General features: G+C 40.1%; 1 protein-coding gene across 1 annotated transcript in view; it reads left to right on the top strand.

Annotated features, from left to right (window-relative positions):
- The window catches only part of VPS16 (VPS16 core subunit of CORVET and HOPS complexes), a 412,925-nt gene that overhangs the window by 114,133 nt on the left and 276,405 nt on the right, over positions 1–22,387 (top strand). The window contains exons 5-6 of the mRNA XM_069733839.1: positions 2,467–2,611; positions 7,841–7,956. Of these exons, the coding sequence (XP_069589940.1) occupies positions 2,467–2,611; positions 7,841–7,956 (261 nt within the window). The remainder of the gene's footprint in view (positions 1–2,466; positions 2,612–7,840; positions 7,957–22,387) is intronic.

Genomic DNA, 22,387 nt, shown 5'->3' with positions numbered 1-22,387 from the left:
AATAATAAAAAAAAAAAAATCAAACCTACACATATTTGTTATTGCCACGTTCAGAATCGCTCGATCTATCAATATAAAAAGCATTAACTAAACGGGCGTAGCGCCAAAAAAATTGAAACGCCAGAATTACTTTTTTTGGTCGCCGCGACTTTGCATTAAAATGCAATAACGGGCGATCAAAAGAACATATCTGCACAAAAGTGGTATCATTAAAAACGTCAGCTCGGCACGCAAAAAATAAGCCCTTATCCGACCCCAGATCACGAAAAATTGAGACGCTACGGGTATCGGAAAATGGTGTTTTTTTTTTTTTGTAAAAGCAAAGTTTAGAATTTTTTTCACCACTTAGATAAAAAATAACCTAGACATGTTAGGTGTCTATGAACTCGTAATGACCTGGAGAATCATAATATCAGATCCGCATTTAGTGAAGCTAGCAAAAAAACAAGTATGGGATTGAACTTTTTTTTGCAATTTCACCGCACTTGGATTTTTTTTCTGCTTTCTGGTAGAAGACATGGTAAAACCAATGGTATCGTTCAAAAGTACAACTCGTCCCGCAAAAAATAAGCCCTCACATGACCATATTGACGGAAAAATAAAAAAGTTATGGCTCTGGGAAGGAGGGGAGCGAAAATCGAAAACACAAAAACGAAAAAGGGTCGCGGCGGGAACCATTAAATTATTCTCAACGCTGTTACTTATGACTCGTGTTTGAAACTATTTAACTGTAAAGCGCTGCGGAATATGTTAGCGCTATATAAATAAAGATTATTATTACTAAGTTGATAAAGTGGTTAAAAACTACACGCCTCAAAGTGCTCAAAACCCCATTCAAGTAGTTTATTAACCCTTTAGAGGCGTCACTAGAACTAAAGCAATGTAGAAGGAAAAAATGAAAACTTTACTTTTTCCTGCCAAAAGATTGATTTAGCCCCAAATTTAGCATTTTCAAAAGGGTAACAAGAGAAAATGGACTATACAATTTGTTGTGCAGTTTCTCCTCACTAGATACCCCATATGTGGTGAAAACTACTATTTGGGCGCATGGAAGGACTCACAAGGGAAGGAGGACCATTTGACTTTTGGTGCTGAAAAATTGATGGATTAGATAGCAGGTACCATGTCATGTTTGCAGAGCCTCTGATGTGCCTAAACAGTGGAACCCCCGCTCTCCAACCCCCCAGAAGTGACCCCATTTTGAAAACTAGACCACTCATAGAACTTATTTACCTTTTCATACTGGAAAATGGATAAATGGCATCAACATTTTTCCCCCTATTTCTGCTGAGTGTAGAAATACCTTATATATGGCTGTACAGTTTTGCTTAGCCCCATGGCGAGACTCAGGATGGACGGAGCGCTATTTGGAGCTCAGATTTTCCTAGAATAGTTTGTGGACTTCATATATGGAAACAAAGCCCCGAAGTGCTAGAAAAGTGGAATCGTCTTCCCCTCAAGTGACTCCAGTTTGGAAATTATAACCCTTTAGGAAATTACGTATCTACAGGTGTAGTGATGATGATTTTGACTCCACTTGTGTTTTCCAGAAACAAGCAGCAGTGGATGTTGCGGCGTGAAAATTGCAAACTGCCATTGTAGTGACCACTATGTTGAAGTGAACAGTACATTATAACCAGCTCTTGCTTCTGGAGACACTCGCCCATAAATAAGGCGGGCTCTCCTCAATAAACATGTGGGCGCGTAATGTTGTTTACACACACTGGGGCTCGGAAAGGAGGTGGGGCGCATTTGGATTTGGGAGTGCAGAATTTGCTGAATTTCTTTTGCAGGGCGAGGGGCCAGTTCGCTTTTCCAAAACTTTTGTACTACCAGTAACAGAAGCGCCCTATATTTCCACTGAAAGAAGACAGACCTGACTGGGTACTTGCTGTTTTTGTGGATTGAGTTGAAGCTTTTATTTGGAACATTTTACATAACATTTAGGATCAGCTTTATCCAGCCCTCTTCCTTGAGCGCTCACTTTGGGGTTTCCATCTAAATCTCAGTGACGTGACAAATGAAACCCCCAATTGATCCATTCAATATCATGAAGCAGCAGAGTTACTCTGGACTCCATCTGGCCTCTGTTAAGCAGGTACTTCTTTTCAGAGGTGCACAAAACTGTGGTCAACTACGCTTTTATGCACGCGTAAAAAGACGGCCGCCGTATGATGAGTACATTTCCAAATTTATTCTTAACACCTTCAATCAATCAGGTTAAAATTATCTGCAGAAATTCTCTAATATAAGAAATACTTGTTAAAGCAACCCTGTTCCAGTGTTTCTCCTGCAGGTCTTCGTTTGGCTGCAGCGACTATGTGCCATCTACACACATGACCACAGCAGTAAAAGACTTAGAAGAGAAAACAATATCTTTATTATAAGATTGTATTTTATGTATGCAATATTTGCATTGTAATGTAATTGTTAATTTAACCTTTTTTGGATCATCTCTTTTTTTAGGAAGTTAAGCAAAACCAAGTTCAGGAAGCTCAGGTATTTCATTCCGAATACAGAACTGGCATTGCAATTTTAACTGGAGCGCTTAAGTTCACCATTGCTTCAAATATTGAAGAAGTAAAATTACGCAGAATGCCAGATATACCAGGTAATGCACTTTACAGCTTACTTCAGGCACTTAATGTATTACTTTTAAAATATTGTTAGCACTGTAGTCTTGCAGCAGTGCAAAGCAAGGCCAACATCTAATTGGCGTTTCTATGTTCCTGTTTGGGGTCTAAAGGATAATGTCTCTCCTCATGGAGAGTGACATGCCAGTGTAAGGAGACTGATAGGCAATGCTGCTCTGTTTAGTTAAGTGGGGAAATGGTCTCTTAAGAGAAGAAGAGAACTTGAACTCTATTGCCACCAACTGGAAATAGCAATCTTATAAGTCAATATCAAGCAAGCCTCGCCATATGACTTAGAATAAAATTCTCTTTTTGCTTTAATTTTATTTGCACACACATTTGTTTCGTGGCGTTGCCTCTCCTCAGTGCAAAGCATGCATGAGATCTGATTTGGCTGTATGAAAGGCCTCTGTTTCAACATTTTTTACTATAACAATCAAAGTAGCAACATATAACTGTATAATTCAATAAGATATTGCAAATTAGAGGTAAAAATAAATATAATATATACAGTTCATTGGTTGACATTGAGAAACTAAACGTAACGTAATAGAAAAGAAGAGGTGAGATTCTGTGACCCAAATAATATAACAGCCTTACTGAAAAACATATAGGTACAGTTGAAACTAGAAATTTAAATACACTATATAAAAACACATATGCTTGTTTTTCTCAATATCTGAAATGAAATCAGAATACAGCGATGTCAAAATACTGGGATCTTCTCTATCCAGATGACTGATGAAGGTCCGGTATTGACCGAAACGTCTTATTTTTCTGGAATTTCTTCATTCAATAAATAAGTTCTTGAATACACCCATATAAGTGCCAAGTATTTCTATATCACAGTTGACGGATTTGGTTTTCCTGCTTGTGCACCACCAGAATTCCAGAAGTGCTGTGTTTTCCTAAGGAAATCATAATAAACCTTTCCTATTTTAGGTCAATTAGGAGTACCATAATTATTAATCTTTGCCAAATGCCGGAATAATGAGAGAGAGAGAGAGCGAGAATGTTTTAAGGCATTTTAATTTCTTATTGCTAAATCAAAAGTTTACATACACTAAGATTACTATGCCTTTAAACAATTCTGGACTGCCCATATGATGAGCAATGTGTTTTTGAAGCTTCTGATTGTGATTTTTTTTTTGCAACTTCTGAGTTACTTAGAGACACATCTGCGGATGTATTTTAATGCACACCTGAAACACATTGCTTCTTTGTGTAGCATCATGGGAAAGTTTAAAGAAATCAGTAAAGATATCAGGAAGATAAATGTGGACTTGCACAAGTCGGGCTCATCCTTGGGTACAATTTCAAGATACCTGAAGGTGCCTAGTTCATCTATACAAACAATTATATGCAAGTACAAACAAGATGGGAATGTCCAGCCATCATACCGCTCAGGAAGCAGATGGGTTCTGTGTCTAAGAGATGAACGTGCTTTGGTCCGACATGTGCAAATCAACCCAAGGACAAAAGCAAAAGACCTTGTGAAGATATTGGCGGCAGCTTGTAAGATTGTGTCAATATCCACAGTGAAACGAGTACTATATTAACATGGGCTGAAGGACAACTCTGCCAGGAAGAAGCCATTATTCCAAAATAAACATTAAAAATACAGAATAGTGTTTGCAAATGCACACAGGAACACAGACCTTAATGTTTGGAGACATGTCCTGTGGTCTGATGAAATTAAAACTGAACTTTTTGGGCATAATGACCATTGTTACTTTTGGAGGAAAAAGGGAGAAGCTTGGAAGCCTAAGAACACCACCCTGTGAAACACGGGGTTGGCAGCATTATGTTGTGGGGTTGTTTTGCTGCAGGAGGGACTGGCACGCTTCACAATATAGATGGCATCATGAGAAAAGTGGCAATACTGAAGCAACATCTCAAGACATCAGCCAGGAAGTTAAAACTTGGGCGGAAATGGGTCTTCCAAATGGACAATGACCCGAAGCATACTGCCAAAATTGTAACAAAGTGGCTTAAGGATAGCAAAGTCAATGTTTTGGACTGGCCATCATAAAGCCTTGATCTCAATCCGATTGAAAATATATGGTTAAAGCTGAAAAGTCAGGTGCGAGCAATGTGACCTACAAACCTGGATCAGTTGCACCAGTTTTGTCAGGACGAATGGGCGGAAATTCTGAACAACTAATGGGAGAAGCTTGTGGAAGGATATCCCAAACCTTTGACCCAAGTCATTCAGTTTAACCCCTTCCCGACATGCCTCGTACAAGTACGGCACATGTCGGGTCCCCTGCTTTGATGTGGGCTCCGGCGGTGAGCCCACATCAAAGTCGCGACATGTCAGCTGTTTTGTACAGCTGACATGTGCGCGCAATAGCGGTGGGTGAAATCGCGGTTCACCCGCCGCTTTTAACCTGTTAAATGCTACTGTCAAAGCTGACCGCTGCATTTAACCGGCGCTTCCGGCCGCGCGGCCGGAAATGAGCGCATCACCGACCCCAGTCACATGATCGGCGATGCATCAGGATGGTAACCATAGAGGTCCTTGAGACCTCTATGGTTACTGATGCCGGCCTGCTGTGAGCGCCCCCTGTGGTCGGCGCTCATAGCAAGCCTGCATTTCAGCTACATAGCAGCGATCTGATGATCGCTGCTATGTAGCAGAGCCGATCAGGCTATGCCAGCTTCTAGCTTCCCATGGAGGCTATTGAGGCATGGCAAAAGTAGAAAAAAAAAAAAAAAGTTTTTAAAAATATGAAAAAAATATATAAAAGTTTAAATCACCCCCCCTTTCGCCCCAGCCAAAATAAAACAATAAAAAAAAAAAAAAAATCAAACCTACACATATTTGGTATCGCCACGTTCAGAATCGCCCGATCTATCAATAAAAAAAGCCTGATCGCTAAACGGCGTAGCGAGAAAAAAATTAAAAACGCGAGAATTACGTTTTTTTGGGTCGCCACAACATTGCATTAAAATGCAATAACGGGCAATCAAAAGAACGTATCTGCACAAACGTGGTATAATTAAAAACGTCAGCTCGGCACGCAAAAAATAAGCCCTCACCCGACCCCAGATAACGAAAAATGGAGACGCTACGGGTATCGGAAAATTGCGCTTTTTTTTTTTTTTTAAGCAAAGTTTAGAATTTCTTTCACCACTTAGATAAAAAATAACCTAGACATGTTAGGTGTCTATGATGGAGAACAGGGTGGATTTGATTTAAATCTAACTGATTTAAATCACGATTTAAAAAACGATTTAATTCACTAGTCAGTAAGGCTTGATTTAAATCAGTGATTTAAATCAAAGTTTCTACCTAACTGAATTTGACTCCGCAGAGGTCCCAGCCTCTTCTTCACAGCAAAAATGTTACAACATGAACAGAGTTGAGAAAAAGACCTTAATCCTATTGTTCTACAAACCTATGAATACAGAATCAACCCCTTCAGTGCCAAGTCCAAGAAGTTAGACAATATGTTTCTGATTGTTTGGAGTGGAATAGATCTGCACAACAGAAGAAGAATGTGAATCTAAGTGTGAGGAGGAGGAAGGGCAAGCAGACAAGAAAATGAAAGTGAAACTTTGAGCACAATACTGCAGCATAGCCACAGACAAAAGTCTGGATCTGTTTGTGTGTACGATTTGAGGTTTATTACATTCTTTCCTTATAATGGCAGCAGGCCGTAAAGAGACCCAGTTTGGGAATATTTTAATGAAGCTCCTTCGCCTATCGGTAAGGCAGGCATGCGTGCAAAATGCAAACGATGCAACAAAGAGATGCAAGGCCTGATGGCGCGAATGAGGCAACATCATGAGAAGTGCGGTGATGTTGTTGCCTCATTCGCGCCACCAGGCCTTGCATCTCTTTGTTGCATCGTTTGCATTTTGCACGCATGCCTGCCTTACCAATAGGCGAAGGAGCAATCAGAAACATATTGTCTAACTTCTTGGACTTGGCACTGAAGGGGTTGATTCTGTATTCATAGGTTTGTAGAACAATAGGATTAAGGTCTTTTTCTCAACTCTGTTCATGTTGTAACATTTTTGCCGTGAAGAAGAGGCTGGGACCTCTGCGGAGTCAAATTCAGTTTTGAGAACTGCGTAAGTAAAGCGAGCGTCTGTGATAATATAGGAGAGAAACTGCCCACTAATCCTACAGAAACCTCTGGAAGAGCATGGCATTGTGAATGTTACACATATACAGCCTTTATTCTACTGAGTTAAACAACTCAGCTTTATCTCATGATGGAAGAACCTTTGGATGGTAAAATATTTTCCTCAAAAAGCAGTTTATTGAAAAAAATCCGATTTAAATCAAAAAAATCCGATTTAAATCAAAAAAATCCGATTTAAATCAAAAAAATCCGATTTAAAAAAAAAAACATAGATTTTTATCCACCCTGATGGAGAATCATAATATCAGGTCAGTTTTAGCATTTAGTGAAGCTAGCAAAAAAGCCAATCAAAAAGCAAGTGTGGGATTGCACTTTTTTGCAATTTCACCGCACTTGGAATTTTTTTCCCGTTTTCTAGTACAAGACATGGTAAAACCAATGGTGTCGTTCAAAAGTGCATCTCGTCACGCAAAAAATAAGCCCTCACATGACCATATTGACGGAAAAATAAAAAAGTTATGGCTCTGGGAATGAGGGAAGCGAAAAACAAAAAAGCAAAAACGAAAAAGGGCCGCGGCGGGAAGGGGTTAAGGGCAATGGTACCAAATAATCTAATCTAATAAGATATTTGAAAGTTTATTGCTAACAATGATGCAAAAGAGCTACAATTTCTATCAAGACTGCGGTAATTTAGGGAGACTTCCAGGCACCTTCAATAGTATTATCCTAGCTGTAAGAAATAGAATTGATATAAGATTATGAATATGCTTGTGGTATTGATCTATTTAACAAAGCCTCCAAGTGGGACCAGATCAAACAATTCTGAGTAACTGATTACATAAAGTGATCCAAAATCTTTGTACCTGATGACAGGACCACCATATATAAAGAGTTCCTATGTTTTCTGGAGTTTTTTCAGAGTTCTGATTTCCTCCTAAACCACAAGAATATTGTAGTGTATTTTGCTTGCTGTGACTTGACCATAAGGTGTTTTTGAATATGAGCATAATTGTGTACAATGCCTGATGTAAATGGTGGTGAACTGTAAAATTCCAAAACCACAGATAAATAAACCAATGCGTAATTAATTTTTCTGTGTTGTATGTTTTTCAGGTACTAAAGTGCCACCTTCTTGTTGGACAGTTCTCCTACAGGATAGAATGACATTAATTTTAGTAGCCATTGGCAAAGAGTTGTTCCTCTTGGATAATACAGCTGTTTCTGTTATAGTAAGTACAACAATTTTAGGTTATTATTGCCGTTAGTGAACCTTAAACATTTAAAAGATGCAGATAAAATTGCCCACATAACTTGTCAGTCTGCAAAATTTTCTGTCATTTTGAAACAAACAGTATATTAGAAATTCTACAGAGAACCCGGGGCTGAATATCTTGCTTATCCTTTCTTTTTTTTTCAGCTAGTGAGCCTAGTCAAGGGGCAGTACGTAGGAAAGCTTTATTTTATTTTAAGCAGATCTGGTCCAGCTCACCCTGATTGACGCCTCAAGCGAACCTGTCACCAGATTTGGCCGATATAAGATACAGCCATCGCCTTTCAGGGCTTATCTATAATGCTGTAGGTAAGCCCCGATCTGACCTGAAAGATAAGAAAAATAAGTATTATTATATTCCCCAAGGGGGCGGTCCGGTCCAATGGGTATCGCATGTCCGTGTCTGGCGTCTCCCATCTTCTTATGATTCCTACCCTCCTGCTTGCTTCATGGCTCCTCGGCATCGCGCTCCTGCGCATGTCTACTTATCTGCCCTGTTGAGGGCAGAGCAAAGTACTGCAGTGCGCAGGTGCTGGACCTCTCAGACCTTTCCTGGCACCCTGCGCACTGCAGTACTTTCCTCTGCTCTCAACAGGGCAGATAAGTACGCCTGCCCAGGAGCGCGATGCCCGGGAGCCATGAAGCAACAGGAGGGCGGCGATCATAAGATAGGAGGCACCGGATCTGCGGCACCCATCGGACCGGACCGCCATGCAGGTGAGTATAATAAGTTATTTTTCTTCTCTTTAAGGTGGGATCGGGGGCTTACCTACAGCATTATAGAATGCTGTAGATAAGCCCTGAAAGGCGGTAGCCGTATCTTATATCGGCCAAACCTGGTGACAGTTTCGCTTTAAAAGAAACTTTGTCACAGAAATGCCACTCCTGCCCGGTGTAGCCAATTGCCTAATAATAATAGAAGGGTTTCCAGCCGTTTCTTTTATTAAAACAATTAAAAAACGTTATTCCAAAACATGGTAAAAATTAGCATCTCAGTACACCCAAGTAATATGCGATCATTCCTACGCGTTTCAGACTAAAAATAAGTTCTTAATCATGGATAAAGCTGGTACCAAACATTTCCTGTTTAAATAGACAGTGTGACTCCCCTTTTAGGTGATGGAAGCTCTGATTAGTGATTATTGATGTAGCAACATTTTCTTGAAGATCCATCCTGTCTCTAACTCCTTCAATACCTTGGACGTACTGAGTACGATATTACGCACACAGAAGCTGTGCACTCAATCGCTCCTGGGTGATCAGCTGATATCACAGCTGACACCTGGCTCTCCTTTTCCTTTTTTCATTTCATTTTTACTTATTCCCACTATTCACTTTCTTCAGTCTGATTGCAGTTATAAAGTACTAGATGGTGGCCCGATTCTAACGCATCGGGTATTCTAGAATATGCATGTCCACGTAGTATATGTCCCAGCCACGTAGTATATTGCCCAGCAACATAGTATATTGCCCTGCCACGTAGTATATTGCCCAGCCACGTAGTATATTGCACAGCTACGTAGTATATTGCACAGCCACGTAGTATATTGCACAGCCACGTAGTATATTGCACAGCCACGTAGTATATTGCACAGCCACGTAGTATATTGCACAGCCACGTAGTATATTTCCCAGTGACGTAGTACACAGCACAGAGCCACGTAGTATATTGCCCAGCAACGTAGTATATTGCCCAGCCACGTAGTATATTGCCCAGCCACGTAGTATATTGCACAGCGACGTAGTATATTGCCCAGTCACGTAGTATATTGCCCAGCCACGTAGTATATTGCCCAGCCACGTAGTATATTGCCCAGCCACGTAGTATATTGCCCAGCTACGTAGTATATTGCCCAGTCACGTAGTATATTGCCCAGCTACGTAGTATATTGCCCAGCCACGTAGTATATTGCACAGCCACGTAGTATATTGCACAGCTACGTAGTATATTGCACAGCTACGTAGTATATTGCCCAGTCACGTAGTATATTGCCCAGTCACGTAGTATATTGCCCAGCTACGTAGTATATTGCCCAGTCACGTAGTATATTGCCCAGCCACGTATGTCATACTCACCTTCGGATCCGAGGGCCCCTTGTAGCGCGCGGCTGCCGCCATCCCAGGATGCATTGCGAAATTACCCGGATGACTTGGCGGTCTCGTGAGGCCGCTACGTCTTCTGGGTAATATATATGTATATATGTATAAAATATATATATTAAATACGTATATACGAAATTCGTAAATTAACATGGCCAGGCGCCTTTAAGATTGGCCTAATTAGTAACCCAAATGGACACTCCAAACGTATACGTATCCTTCAGAGAATATAGAGTCCACCAATTTTTTAACTATATTTCAACCTGTGTGACCAGCCAGCCCCAGGGACTGAAGACATTGCTGGTCACACAGGTTGAAATATGGGTAAGTGATCCCACTGTATGAACGGACACTAATTGTTGCTCCTTAGGTGAGTTTATGCACTCTATGCCAGTGTTGCATATTCATGGAATAGACATGCCAGTATTTGTTATGCACTAGCATTTTGAATGATAGAAGTGATGTTTATGCACCAGGTCTGTGCACACACTGTATAAGAGCAAAAATTGTTTACATGATGAATTGTTTGTACTAGCACTTTATGCACCTAAATAATAGAAATAATGTACACTGCTCAAAAAAATACAGGGAACACTAAAATCCCACATCCTAGATATTAAATCAAATATTCCAGTTGTGAATCTTTATTCATTACATAGTGGAATGTGTTGAGAACAATAAAACCTACAAATGATCAGCGTAAATCTTAACTAATATCCCATGGAGGTCTGGAGTTGGAATGATGCTCAAAATCAAAGTGGAAAATGAAGTTACAGGCTGATCCAACTTCAGTGGTGTTTGTGGCCTCCACGTGCCTGTATGATCTCCCTGGGCATGCTCCTGATGAGGCGGCGGATGGTCTCCTGAGGGATCTTCTCCCAGACCTGGACTAAAGCATCCGCCAACTCCTGGACAGTCTGTGGTGCAACGTGATGTTGGTGGATGGTGCACGACATGGTGTCCCAGATGTGTTCAATCGGACTCGGGTCTGGGGAACGGGGAGCCAGTCCAGAGCTTCAATGCCTTCATCTTGCAGGAACTGCTGACACACTCCAGCCACATGAGGTCTGGCATTGTTCTGCATTAGGAGGAACCCAGGGCCAACCGCACCAGCATATGGTCTCACAAGGAGTCTGAGGATCTCATCTCTGTACCTAATGGCAGTCAGGCTATCTCTGGTGAGCACATAGAGGGCTGTGTGGCCCTCCAAAGAATTGCCACACCACGCCATTACTGACCCACTGCCAAACTGGTCATGCTGAATGATGTAATGACACGTGTATATAATGATTTATACAGGATCGCGCTGGAAGAAAGCCACTGGAAGCGCTAAATAGGTATCCACAAGTAATATAGAACTGGGTAATTAATAGTAAAAAATATAATCCATAATAAAAACAAACATAATAAAAATAGTCCCAAACAATGCAAAGTTAAGTTAGTATAGGTCTATTGACCTGCAATCTAAAGAGAGGACTCTTACCTGCCGCTTCTATGAAGACCAGTTGGCTTTAAGCTGTCGTGTGGCGGTAGTAGTAGTCCAAGATGTGTAAGTCTTTCTGCAGGTGGCTGCCCAGGCCGGTGGCAGCCCTTACTCACCGAGATACAAGTAAAAGCGGATAGAGGTCCCTATCGCACTCCGTACACATCACCGGGCTCTAGTAGCGGTCATGTGGGTCACTACGTCACACAGGCCCTGCAGACTAGCCGGAATCACCGCGCATATCACATGCGGTGTCGGCTCAGCAGGAGCCCGCTTTTACCTGTATCTCGGTATCTCTGATATCAGGATCAGATAGGGCCAGTTCTGATGCAGACCCTTTCTGAGGCACTTGCAAGACATTCACTCCCCCAATCCTTTTATAATGCCACCATAGTGGTAATACCAAAGCCAGATAAACCTGTTGAGGAGTGTGGCCCTTACCACCCCATATCTCTGATCAATATAGACTATAAAATACTCACTAAACTAATAGCCAACAGACTGAAATCAGTGATACTTAACATAGTACATGAACATCAATCTGGCTTTATGCCGGGGAGATCCACCTCCTCTAATAGTAGAAGAGTGCAGGTTCTGACTCAGATAGGACACAAGTATGAGAAGCCTTGGGCGATGGCCTCTCCAGATACTGCAAATGCTTTTGATTCAGTGGAGTGGAAGTTTTTGCAACGTGTTCTTCTGAAATTTGGTTTCTCAGACAAATTTTGCAAGTGGATTGAAGTACTTTGTGATAAGCCCAGAGCTAATATTCTTGTTAATGGCTTGTCGGATTATTTTGACCTGGGTAGGGGAACTAGACAGGGCTGTCCACTATCCCCAATGCTATTTGCTCTTGCATTCGAGCCAATTGCGCTTGCAATTAGACAGGATCCTCTGGTGGATGGAATCAATATCAACTCTAGAGTGGATAAGGTCAGTTTATATGCTGATGATCCAGTGCTCTTTCTGGATAAAGTAGAGCAATCTCTTCTAAGGGCAATTGATCTTATTAATTATTTTGGGGAACTATCCGGTCTTAAAATTAACTGGAGTAAGTCTGTGATCATGCCATTAATAGATAACATAACTGAACCCGTGCTATGTGGTTTAAAGGTAGTACAAAAATTCAAATAGTTAGGCATCATAATTAATCAAAATCCGATTAGAGACATTAAAGATAATATATACCCTTTGGAAGTTCTGATGAGGAATAAGTTTGGGATATGGTCCCGACTTCCCTTATCTGTTTCGGGAAGAATTGGATTAATTAAAATAATTCTTACTAAATGCTTATTTATGCTGGAACACACATCATTAAGGCCGGGTTCACATTGCGTCCTGGCAGTCCGTTAGACGGACTACGTTACACCGCGGCATAAGCGCGGTGTAACGTAGTCCGTTAAGGCTGCCATTGACTGCACAGTGGGCGTGCGCTAGGGATGTACAGTCATTGAGTGACGGACCCGGAGACGCGAGCTGCAGTGTTTCCGGATCCATCACTGCTAGCGCAGATAGAGCTAGCAGATCCTCTATCTGCACTAGCACTATTAAACGTCGGCACTTGCGCTAACAGCAGCCCGTTGACATATGTGCTGAACGGGCTGATGCTAACACAGTGTGAACCCGGCCTAAGGGTCCCTAAAATTTTTTTTAGAAAAATGCTTAGTATGACGGCAGCATTTATATGGGGTCTGTCAAGACCTAAATTAAGTACTGGGTCCCTGCAGATGCCCAAACACCAAGGTGGATATGCGGTCCCTGACTTATATTTGTATTATCTGGCTGGTCAGCTGCGCTACTTAAAACATTGGGTAAATCAGGGTGAAATTAATAATGCAGAAGCTCACCTTGTGCATTTTTTGGGTGAAAATACTCCATGGGCAATATTGGAAGGTTCATACAGGCCACCTCAAGGTTTGTTATTTGTGCATAGCTTAGCAATACAGGTTTGGCGAGAAAGTAAACGCATTTTGAAATTTACTGATCAAATTGGGGAAATTCAGATATGGGATAATCCCGAACTCCCGCACCTTCAGTGTTTACAGGCCCCTATTTTCTGGAAACAAAATGGAATATCAACACTTAGTCAGTTTTTTTTGAAAATTAGATTTTGTCGTTCGAACAAATCCATGTCAGGTTTGGAATTCCCCACAGAGACTTTTATAGATATTTTCAATTAAGACACGCCATAATGTTTCAGTTCACGTATCCTAGAATGAGAATATCTAAATACCCACTGATAGTATTCTTATCGACTCAAGGACCCACAGGTTTAATATCCTCCCTCTATACCTTTCTATTAAACTCTAAAATCGCATCCACTCAGCTCGCTGTGGAGAGTAAATGGCGACATCTAATCCCCTCTATCACTTATGATCAGTGGAGCGATATCCTAGAAGCACATACGATGGTGTCACCTGCTCCGAATAACAAGTTAATACAGTTGTATATTCTTCACCAATCCTATCTGACCCCAAGTAGACTACATAAATTTGGTAGCGGGCGACTGATGAATGTCATAGATGTGAGGAATCGGGGGCTGATTTCTGGCACCTTATTTGGAACTGTAGGAATATTCAGAGATATTGGAGTGAGGTCGTAGATACACTGGACCATTTAATGGGGATACCGATCGAATGTAGATTGGAATTGTGCATTCTGGGGGTTGTGGACGATGAGATGTTTGTCCACCATGATAAATAGAACTTCCCGAAGAAATATTCTATGGCTAGGAAGGCGATAGTATTGAGGTGGATGGGGTGGAAATCCCCTTCGATTAATCAGTAGAAGAAACTTGTGAATAACGTAATTCCTTATGAAAACATACTATACAGAAACTTAGGATGTCCCCAGAAATTTCATAAGATTTGGGAAAGGTGATGTGACTCGCCATTGACACATTTGGCTCCTGGTGCTATGGTCTCTTCAATCTTGTGACATAGTCTGATGTGTACATCTATTCTGGATTATGAATGTGATGATCTATGTAGGATTAATAACGTGTCTATTATAACCTGATCTGGTACGAGCTTTAAAACATTTATTAAAACTGTGTTGATTAGGAAGTGCAATGCCCGGTAAATTATACTGAAGGTTATGTTTTATTTGTTTGTTTGTATACTTTATGATTGAAGGTATTTTGTCATATCTACCATATATACTCGAATATAAGCCGAGATTTTCAGCCCAAATTTTTGGGCTGAAAGTGCCCCTCTCGGCTTATACTCAAGTCATGGTCGGCGGCGGGGTCGGCGGGTGAGGGGGAGAGAGGACTATCGCATTCTCACCTGCTCCTGGCGCCCCTGACGCGGTCCCTGCCTGTCCCATGGTCTCCGGGAGCCGGCACCTTCTTCCTCGGTTCAGCGGTTACATGGTACCGCTCATAAAAGTAATGAATATGGACTCCACTCCCATAGGGGTGGAGCTGCATATTTATTCCTGTAATGAGCGGTACAATGTGACCGCTGAACAAAGGAAGAAGCTGCCAGCTCCCGGAGACCATCTGTCCGGGAGAAGCTGCCAGGGACCACGCTGGAGCAGGTGAGTATTTCATAGTCAGCTGTCCGCGTTCCACCCGCCGGGCGCCGCTCTGTCTTCCCGTCCTCTTGCAGTGACTGTTCAGGTCAGAGGACGCGATGACGTATTAGTGTGTGCACCGCCCTCTGCCTGAACAGTCCGTGCGGAGAGACGGGACGCTGAGAAGCAGCGGGCAGCGACGAGAGGTGAGTATGTAATTTATTTTTTTTATTGCAGCAGCATTCTATATGGCACATTTTTATATGGAGCATCTATGGGGCAATAATGAAATGTATGGGGCATCTATGGGGCAATAATGAAATGTATGGAGCATTCTATATGGCACATTTTTATATAGAGCATCTATGGGGCAATAATGAAATGTATGGAACATTATATGGGGCATCTATGGGGCAATAATGAAATGTATGGAGCATTCTATATGGCACAGTTTTATATGGAGCATCTATGGGGCAATAATGAAATGTATGGAGCATTCTATATGGCACAGTTTTATATGGAGCATCTATGGGGCAATAATGAAATGCATGGAGCATTATATGTGGCACAGTTTTATATGGAGCATCTATGGGGCCATAATGAACTTGTAATGCAGCATTACAAGGGGCACAGTTTTATATGGAGCATCTTATTGGGCCATAATGAACTGCATAGAGCATTATATGTGGCACATTTTTATATGGAGCATCTATGGGGCCATAATGAACTGAATGGAGCATTATACAGTTGTGGCCAAAAGTATTGACACCCCTGCAATTCTGTCAGATAATACTCAGTTTCTTCCTGAAAATGATTGCAATCACAAATTCTTTGGAATTATCTTCATTTAATTTGTCTTAAATTAAAAAATGCAAAAGAGAATGAAGCAAAAAAATCGCGATCTGCCCATGCCTATTAACTAGTTAAATGCCGCTGTCAAACTCTGACAGCAGCATTTAACAAGCGCTTTGGTGACCCCCGTCACATAATCGGGGGTCATCGATGCATCAGCATAACAACCAGAGGTCACCTGCAGACCACTATGGTTGTTGATGCCGGATTGCTATGAGCGCCACCCTGTGGTCGGCATTCATAGCAGTGCTGCAATTCTACTACATAGAGGCGATCGAGTTGTGGCAGTTCTAGCCTCCAATGAAGGCTATTGAAGCATGCCAAAATTAAAAAAAAAAAAAAAGTTAAGAATATGAACATTTTTTAAAAAAAATCTATCAATAAAAAAAAGGATTAACCTGATCGCTAAATGGCGTAGCGAGAAAAAAATTCCAAATGCCAGAATTACGTTTTTTGGGTCGCGGGACATTGCATTAAAGGGAACATGTCACCCCGAAATTCGCGGGTGAGGTAAGCCCACCGGCATCAGGGGCTTATCTGCAGCATTCTGTAATGCTGTAGATAAGCCCCCGATGTTACCTGAAAAAGGAAAAAAAAAGACGTTATATTATACTCACCCAGGGGCGGTCCAGCTGCTGGTCAGGTCAGATGGGCGTCTCTGGTCCGCTGCGGCGCCTCCCATCTTCATTACAAGACGTCCTCTTCTGATCTTCAGCCACGGCTCCGGCGCAGGCATACTTTGCTCTGCCCTGTTGAGGGCAGAAGATAGTACTGCAGTGCGCAGGCGCCGGAAAGGTCAGAGGCCCGGCGTCTGCGCACTGCAGTACTTTGTCTGCCCTCAACAGGGCAGAGCAAAGTACGCCTGCGCCGGAGCCGTGGCTGAAGATCAGAAGAGGACGTCTTGTAATGAAGATAGGAGGCGCCGCAGCGGACCAGAGACGCCCGTTTGACCTGACCAGCAGCGGGACCGCCCCTGAGTGAGTATAATATAACGTCTTTTTTTCCTTTTTCAGGTAACATCGGGGGCTTATCTACAGCATTACAGAATGCTGCAGATAAGCCCCTGATGCCGGTGGGCTTACCTCACCCGTGAATTTCGGGGTGACAGGTTCCCTTTAAAATGCAGTAATGGGTGATCAAAAGAACATACTATGGTATCATTAAAAATGTCAGCTCAGTGCGCAAGAAATAAGCCCTCACCAACCCCAGATCATGAAAAATGGAGACGTTACGGGTAACGGAAAATAACGCAATTTTTTTTTTTTTTTTTTTTAGCAAGGTTTGGAATTTTTTCCACCACTTAGATAAAAAAGAACGTAGAAGTGTTTGGTGTTTATGAACTCGTAATGACCTGGAGAATCATAATGGCTGGTCAGTAGTAGTGTATCATTCAGATCATTCGTCAAACTCAATCTGACAGGTGGACACGCCCCTATCAAAGTGTATCAAAGTGTGTAACCCCTCCCCTCCCCTGTCTGACAGCTGGTAGCCAGCTGTCCATGAGTCTGGCTGACTTTCCCCTTTTGATATAGTTTGATATACTTTAATTTGCTGCAGTTTGATATTATCAGAGTATTTGATACAGCGATTCTCACTTTCTATCATATCAATTAGATTCTCATTTTATATGAAGTTGTTATGAGTTTGCTGCAGTTATCAGAGCAATGTATTTTATTTGACAGCCACAACGGTCACACAGGCCATAATGATAGTATATCTGCAGCATGTTATTTGGAAATAAAGAACACATTATAAGGTAGCAATGCCTCAGAGATCTAAACCACTACTAATTTAAAACCTTTACTGTCACAGGCCGACAGACAAAAAAACAGACGGTCATTTAACACAGACAGAATAAGACAGCGTAGCTAATTGTTAGCACATGTAAGGTAACAAAGGGGGAAACGCATTTTAAGTTAGCTGTAACTAATTTAAAATATTTACTGTCACAGGCCGACAGACAAAAAAACAGACGGTCAACGGTATAATTCTCAGTATTATGAAAAATTGACAGTCATTGTCTGAGTTTTGACTTCCCCTTTTGATATAGTTTGATATTGTTTGATACAGTTTGATATTATCCCTGGTATTTCTTTTATATTAGATTTTCTTAATTTTATTTTATATCCTATTAGACTTGCATATTATATGTATGCTGCTGTAGCTGCTATGAGTATCAGTGCATTGTTTTATTCATGTTTTTATAACACACCATGCCATTTACTAAAAAATATTAAAAGATATTTTACTGTGTGCCAAGATAAATACATCTCAAAGACATTTCAATACTATAAAAATTCTTACAGAATATAAAAAGTAAAAGCATTAAATAGTACAATGAACATACACCACCACACTTCAAATAGTATCACAAGTACAATTAACATACATCATCACATAGCATCTGCTGTGTAGATACAGAACGTGTCTCACTGCTAGAAATTTTTTGCAGAAGCAGTGTATTTCTTTTTTATATTTTTTAGATTTTCATATGTAGTTGTACACCATATAACTAATATCTGTTCACATGTATACTTAATCGGGCACTCGGCACCTTAATCCTGGACCATTGTGTATATACTTTCATTTTATTTAATAGACCTTTTTGCATGAGATTCTACGTTGATTCAATGGTACATAGTAAGCATATTGCTCCATAAATATTTATTTATTTTCATATATAGCTTTTACGGCTGACACATTTGTGTAAATATTTTATACATGTATTCTGTTGAAATGTATTTAATGGGCTATATATTATACCACATATTGAGTGGGGAATTTATATGGGGGGGGGGCATATTAATTATACACTGGGATTTACATTTGGAAACTTACAAATTCATTGGGAATTTTTAGTCCGCTAATGCTTATAATAAATTTATAATTTCCAATGAATTTGCATATTAACAATAGGCACTCGTATTGATAAAACTTTACCTCAGCCACAATGACCCATGTAATTTTCGGGGAATTAAAAATTATACAGTTATTTCATATTTTTGGTGTTTACTTCCATGAGAAATTATTGGGTGTATTGATATTGGAAGCGCCAGCTATCTAGGCCCAGTATTTTTGATAGCTCAAAAGTGCGCTTGTACCCAATACGGAGCTTTTGATATTATCCTCACGTATTTGTTTTATATTAGATTTTCTTAATTTGTTTTATTTTATATCCTATTAGACTTGCATATTATATGTATGCTGCTGTAGCTGGTATGAGTATCTGTGCATTGTGTTTTATTCATGTTTTATAACACACTATGCCATTTTATATATTTTATATCCTAGTCATGGTTTATAACACACCATGCCGTTTTATATAATTATATCCTAGGATTCTCATTTTTACACGTGGATTATAACGCCAGTCTCATAATATGGGCACATTATGTATGTGGCCAAAGACACGCTATTGTAAAAAGTTTAAAAGATATTTTAAGGTGTGCAAGATAAATACATCTCAAAGACATTTCAATACTATAAAAATTCTTACAGAATATAAAAAGTAAAAGCATTAAATAGTACAATGAACATACACCACCACACTTCAAATAGTATCACAAGTACAATTAACATACATCATCACATAGCTTCTGCTGTGTAGATACAGAACGTGTCTCACTGCTAGAAATTTTTTGCAGAAGCAGTGTTCGGTTATGTGTTTTAGAAAGTGCTGACCCCTACACATTTAGAATCAGAGTGGCCAGGGCTGTGTTAGGTTTGATAACGACCCACCCTGTACAGATAATGTCAATGGTATAATTCTCAGTATTATGAAAAATGACTATTTTTTAGATCTTCATATGTAGTTGTTTGGCGATTTATACCTTAGTCGTGTATTTATCTGGAACTGTAATTCTCACTTTTACACACTATATGTGGATTACAGTCCGATATACAGTAACACGCAGCATGGCTGAGTGTAATAAAAACGATCCTTAATAATTAAAATGCTATCCCATTGCCTGTTACATGGGGCTGCGCAGAGCGCTGACATTACACATTTAGATTTTAGCACTATCAGCAAAGGTATAATTCTCAGTATTATGAAAAAATGACTATTTTTTAGATTTTCATATGTAGTTGGGCGATTACATAGGCTCTGTTCACACTATTGTAATATCTGCCGCTTAAAATAGAGCCAAATAGCTACTTTCAAATCTGAAAATACGACACTGATGTGATTTAATATAGCACAACAAACAAATGTATAACTTTTAGCTCTGCCACAACCACATATATTATTCCAGCTTTCTTTAATTCTACATTATTTTATCGCATATTAATTTCACAGCTGACGGCACTATCTATAATTCTGCTTATACCTTAGTCGTGTATTTACCGGGCACTGTAATTCTCACTTTTACACACTATATGTGGATTACACAAATGTACAACTTTTTAGCGCTGCCACAACCACATATATTATTCCAGCTTTCTTTAATTCTACATTATTTTATCACATATTAATTTCACAGCTGCTGAAAATAGCCATTTTATATTGAATTACTGCAGCTCGCTGAGCGTTACTACTGGACTCGTTTCTCACTGCTGCTTCTGATTGTATACTATTCTCACCCATGGACAGTTTTCCTTTAAAAATATGAATATTATTGAATATAATATTTACTTATATTACAGTATTTTATCTTCCTGATGTTACTTTGTTCATGTATTACAGGCGGCTGCTTCAGTTGTGATTCTTACCTTTTCTATATAAATATGGGTAAATGAATTCTCCATTATAGAGCCATTATGAATTCATGTTTGTAGCCCTTAAAGGGAACCTGTCACCCCGTTTTTTGAGATTGAGATATAAATACTGTTAAATAGGGCCTGCGGTGTGCGCATGTCCAAGTTCCGAATTCCCTGCGCGCACGTGAAGAAACAGCGCGCGATCTGCGCTGTTATCCCTTTCATCGGTGGGGTGGCCATCTTCCTGGGGCCGCGCGTGCGCAGATGGAGTGCTCTGCTGCACGGGGCTTCAGGAAAATGGCCGCGGGATGCCGCGCGTGCGCAGAAGAGATCGCGGCGGCCATTTTCCCAAAGCCGAGATGCAAACTGTGAAATAATGCAAAAATCCATCTTTTGTTTGCGGCAGTTCAGAGAAATCAAAAACCATATCATGTTTGGTGCACTATATTAAATGATTTTTGCATATAAACTTACGTTATCTTAACCCAAGGATTCTTGATAATGCAAAAAGAAAGGGGATTACTAATGCTGCTAGGTTATTTCTAGGTACCCACATAAGGTCATTTTTGTGATAAAATGTATTGGTAAACTGCAAATGATCTAGCCTAAGCAAATAAATAGGTCAAGTCACATATCTAATGAGCAAATTATTATTTAAATGATTATAACTTTCAACCATAACGTAGAAAAATAAACTGTTGCACATATGCTTGACTGTGATTTTAGAATTACTCGCTTATCGCCCCAGAGTTGAGCTTTAGAAATACAGAATAACCTTTCAAACGAGAGATTTTATAAAGCGCAGTGTAAATAAGATGACTGCCGTCTGTATTTGAACCAGAATGTTACAAACTATATATATATAGAGGAAGGTGATATAGTGTATATTGGATCCATTTGTGAAGAAATAGTGTATATTGGATGTTACAAGGAGCTGCGCAATAGAGATCCATAAACCCATTGCATAAGCCTTTCTCACATTATCATCAAGGGTGATTTTCATCATTTTTGTTTTATAACTGGAATGGCCAATTCTGTAGCATTATTCTCTCCATAACTATTATGTGGTAGATAAAAGGACTATAGCAGTCCAGCAATGTGGAGTGTTACATTTGTTTTTTGATGTATCATGTGAAACTGCGTTTAAATTGTTAGCCACAAAATATTTAGAAAAAGAATCTTGTCAGAGCCACATTTAAAATGGGATCGCCATGTATTATTTCTATAAAGATATATTGCAATGTTTCTTATGTATGACCAGTTATTTATTCAACGTTTATTAAAACATCAGTGACCCCTTAACCACAAAAATCAGGAGAAAACGCATCTGTTATACAAAATGTTTAAGGGCTACAAACATGAATTCATAATGGCTCTATAATGGAGAATTCATTTACCCATATTTATATAGAAAAGGTAAGAATCACAACTGAAGCAGCCGCCTGTAATACATGAACAAAGTAACACCAGGAAGATAAAATACTGTAATATAAGTAAATATTATATTCAATAATATTCATATTTTTAAAGGAAAACTGTCCATGGGTGAGAATAGTATACATTCAGAAGCAGCAGTGAGAAACGAGTCCAGTGGTAACGCTCAGCGAGCTGCAGTAATTCAATATAAAATGGCTATGTTCAGCAGCTGTGAAATTAATATGTGATAAAATAATGTAGAATTAAAGAAAGCTGGAATAATATATGTGGTTGTGGCAGCGCTAAAAAGTTGTACATTTGTGTA

The sequence above is a fragment of the Ranitomeya imitator genome, chromosome 7 (genome assembly GCF_032444005.1).
Source record: "Ranitomeya imitator isolate aRanImi1 chromosome 7, aRanImi1.pri, whole genome shotgun sequence".
In the NCBI taxonomy this organism is placed as follows: Eukaryota; Metazoa; Chordata; class Amphibia; order Anura; family Dendrobatidae; genus Ranitomeya; species Ranitomeya imitator.
The sequence above is the reverse complement of the archived record's forward strand: the minus strand, read 5'-3'. Positions and strand labels throughout refer to the sequence as shown.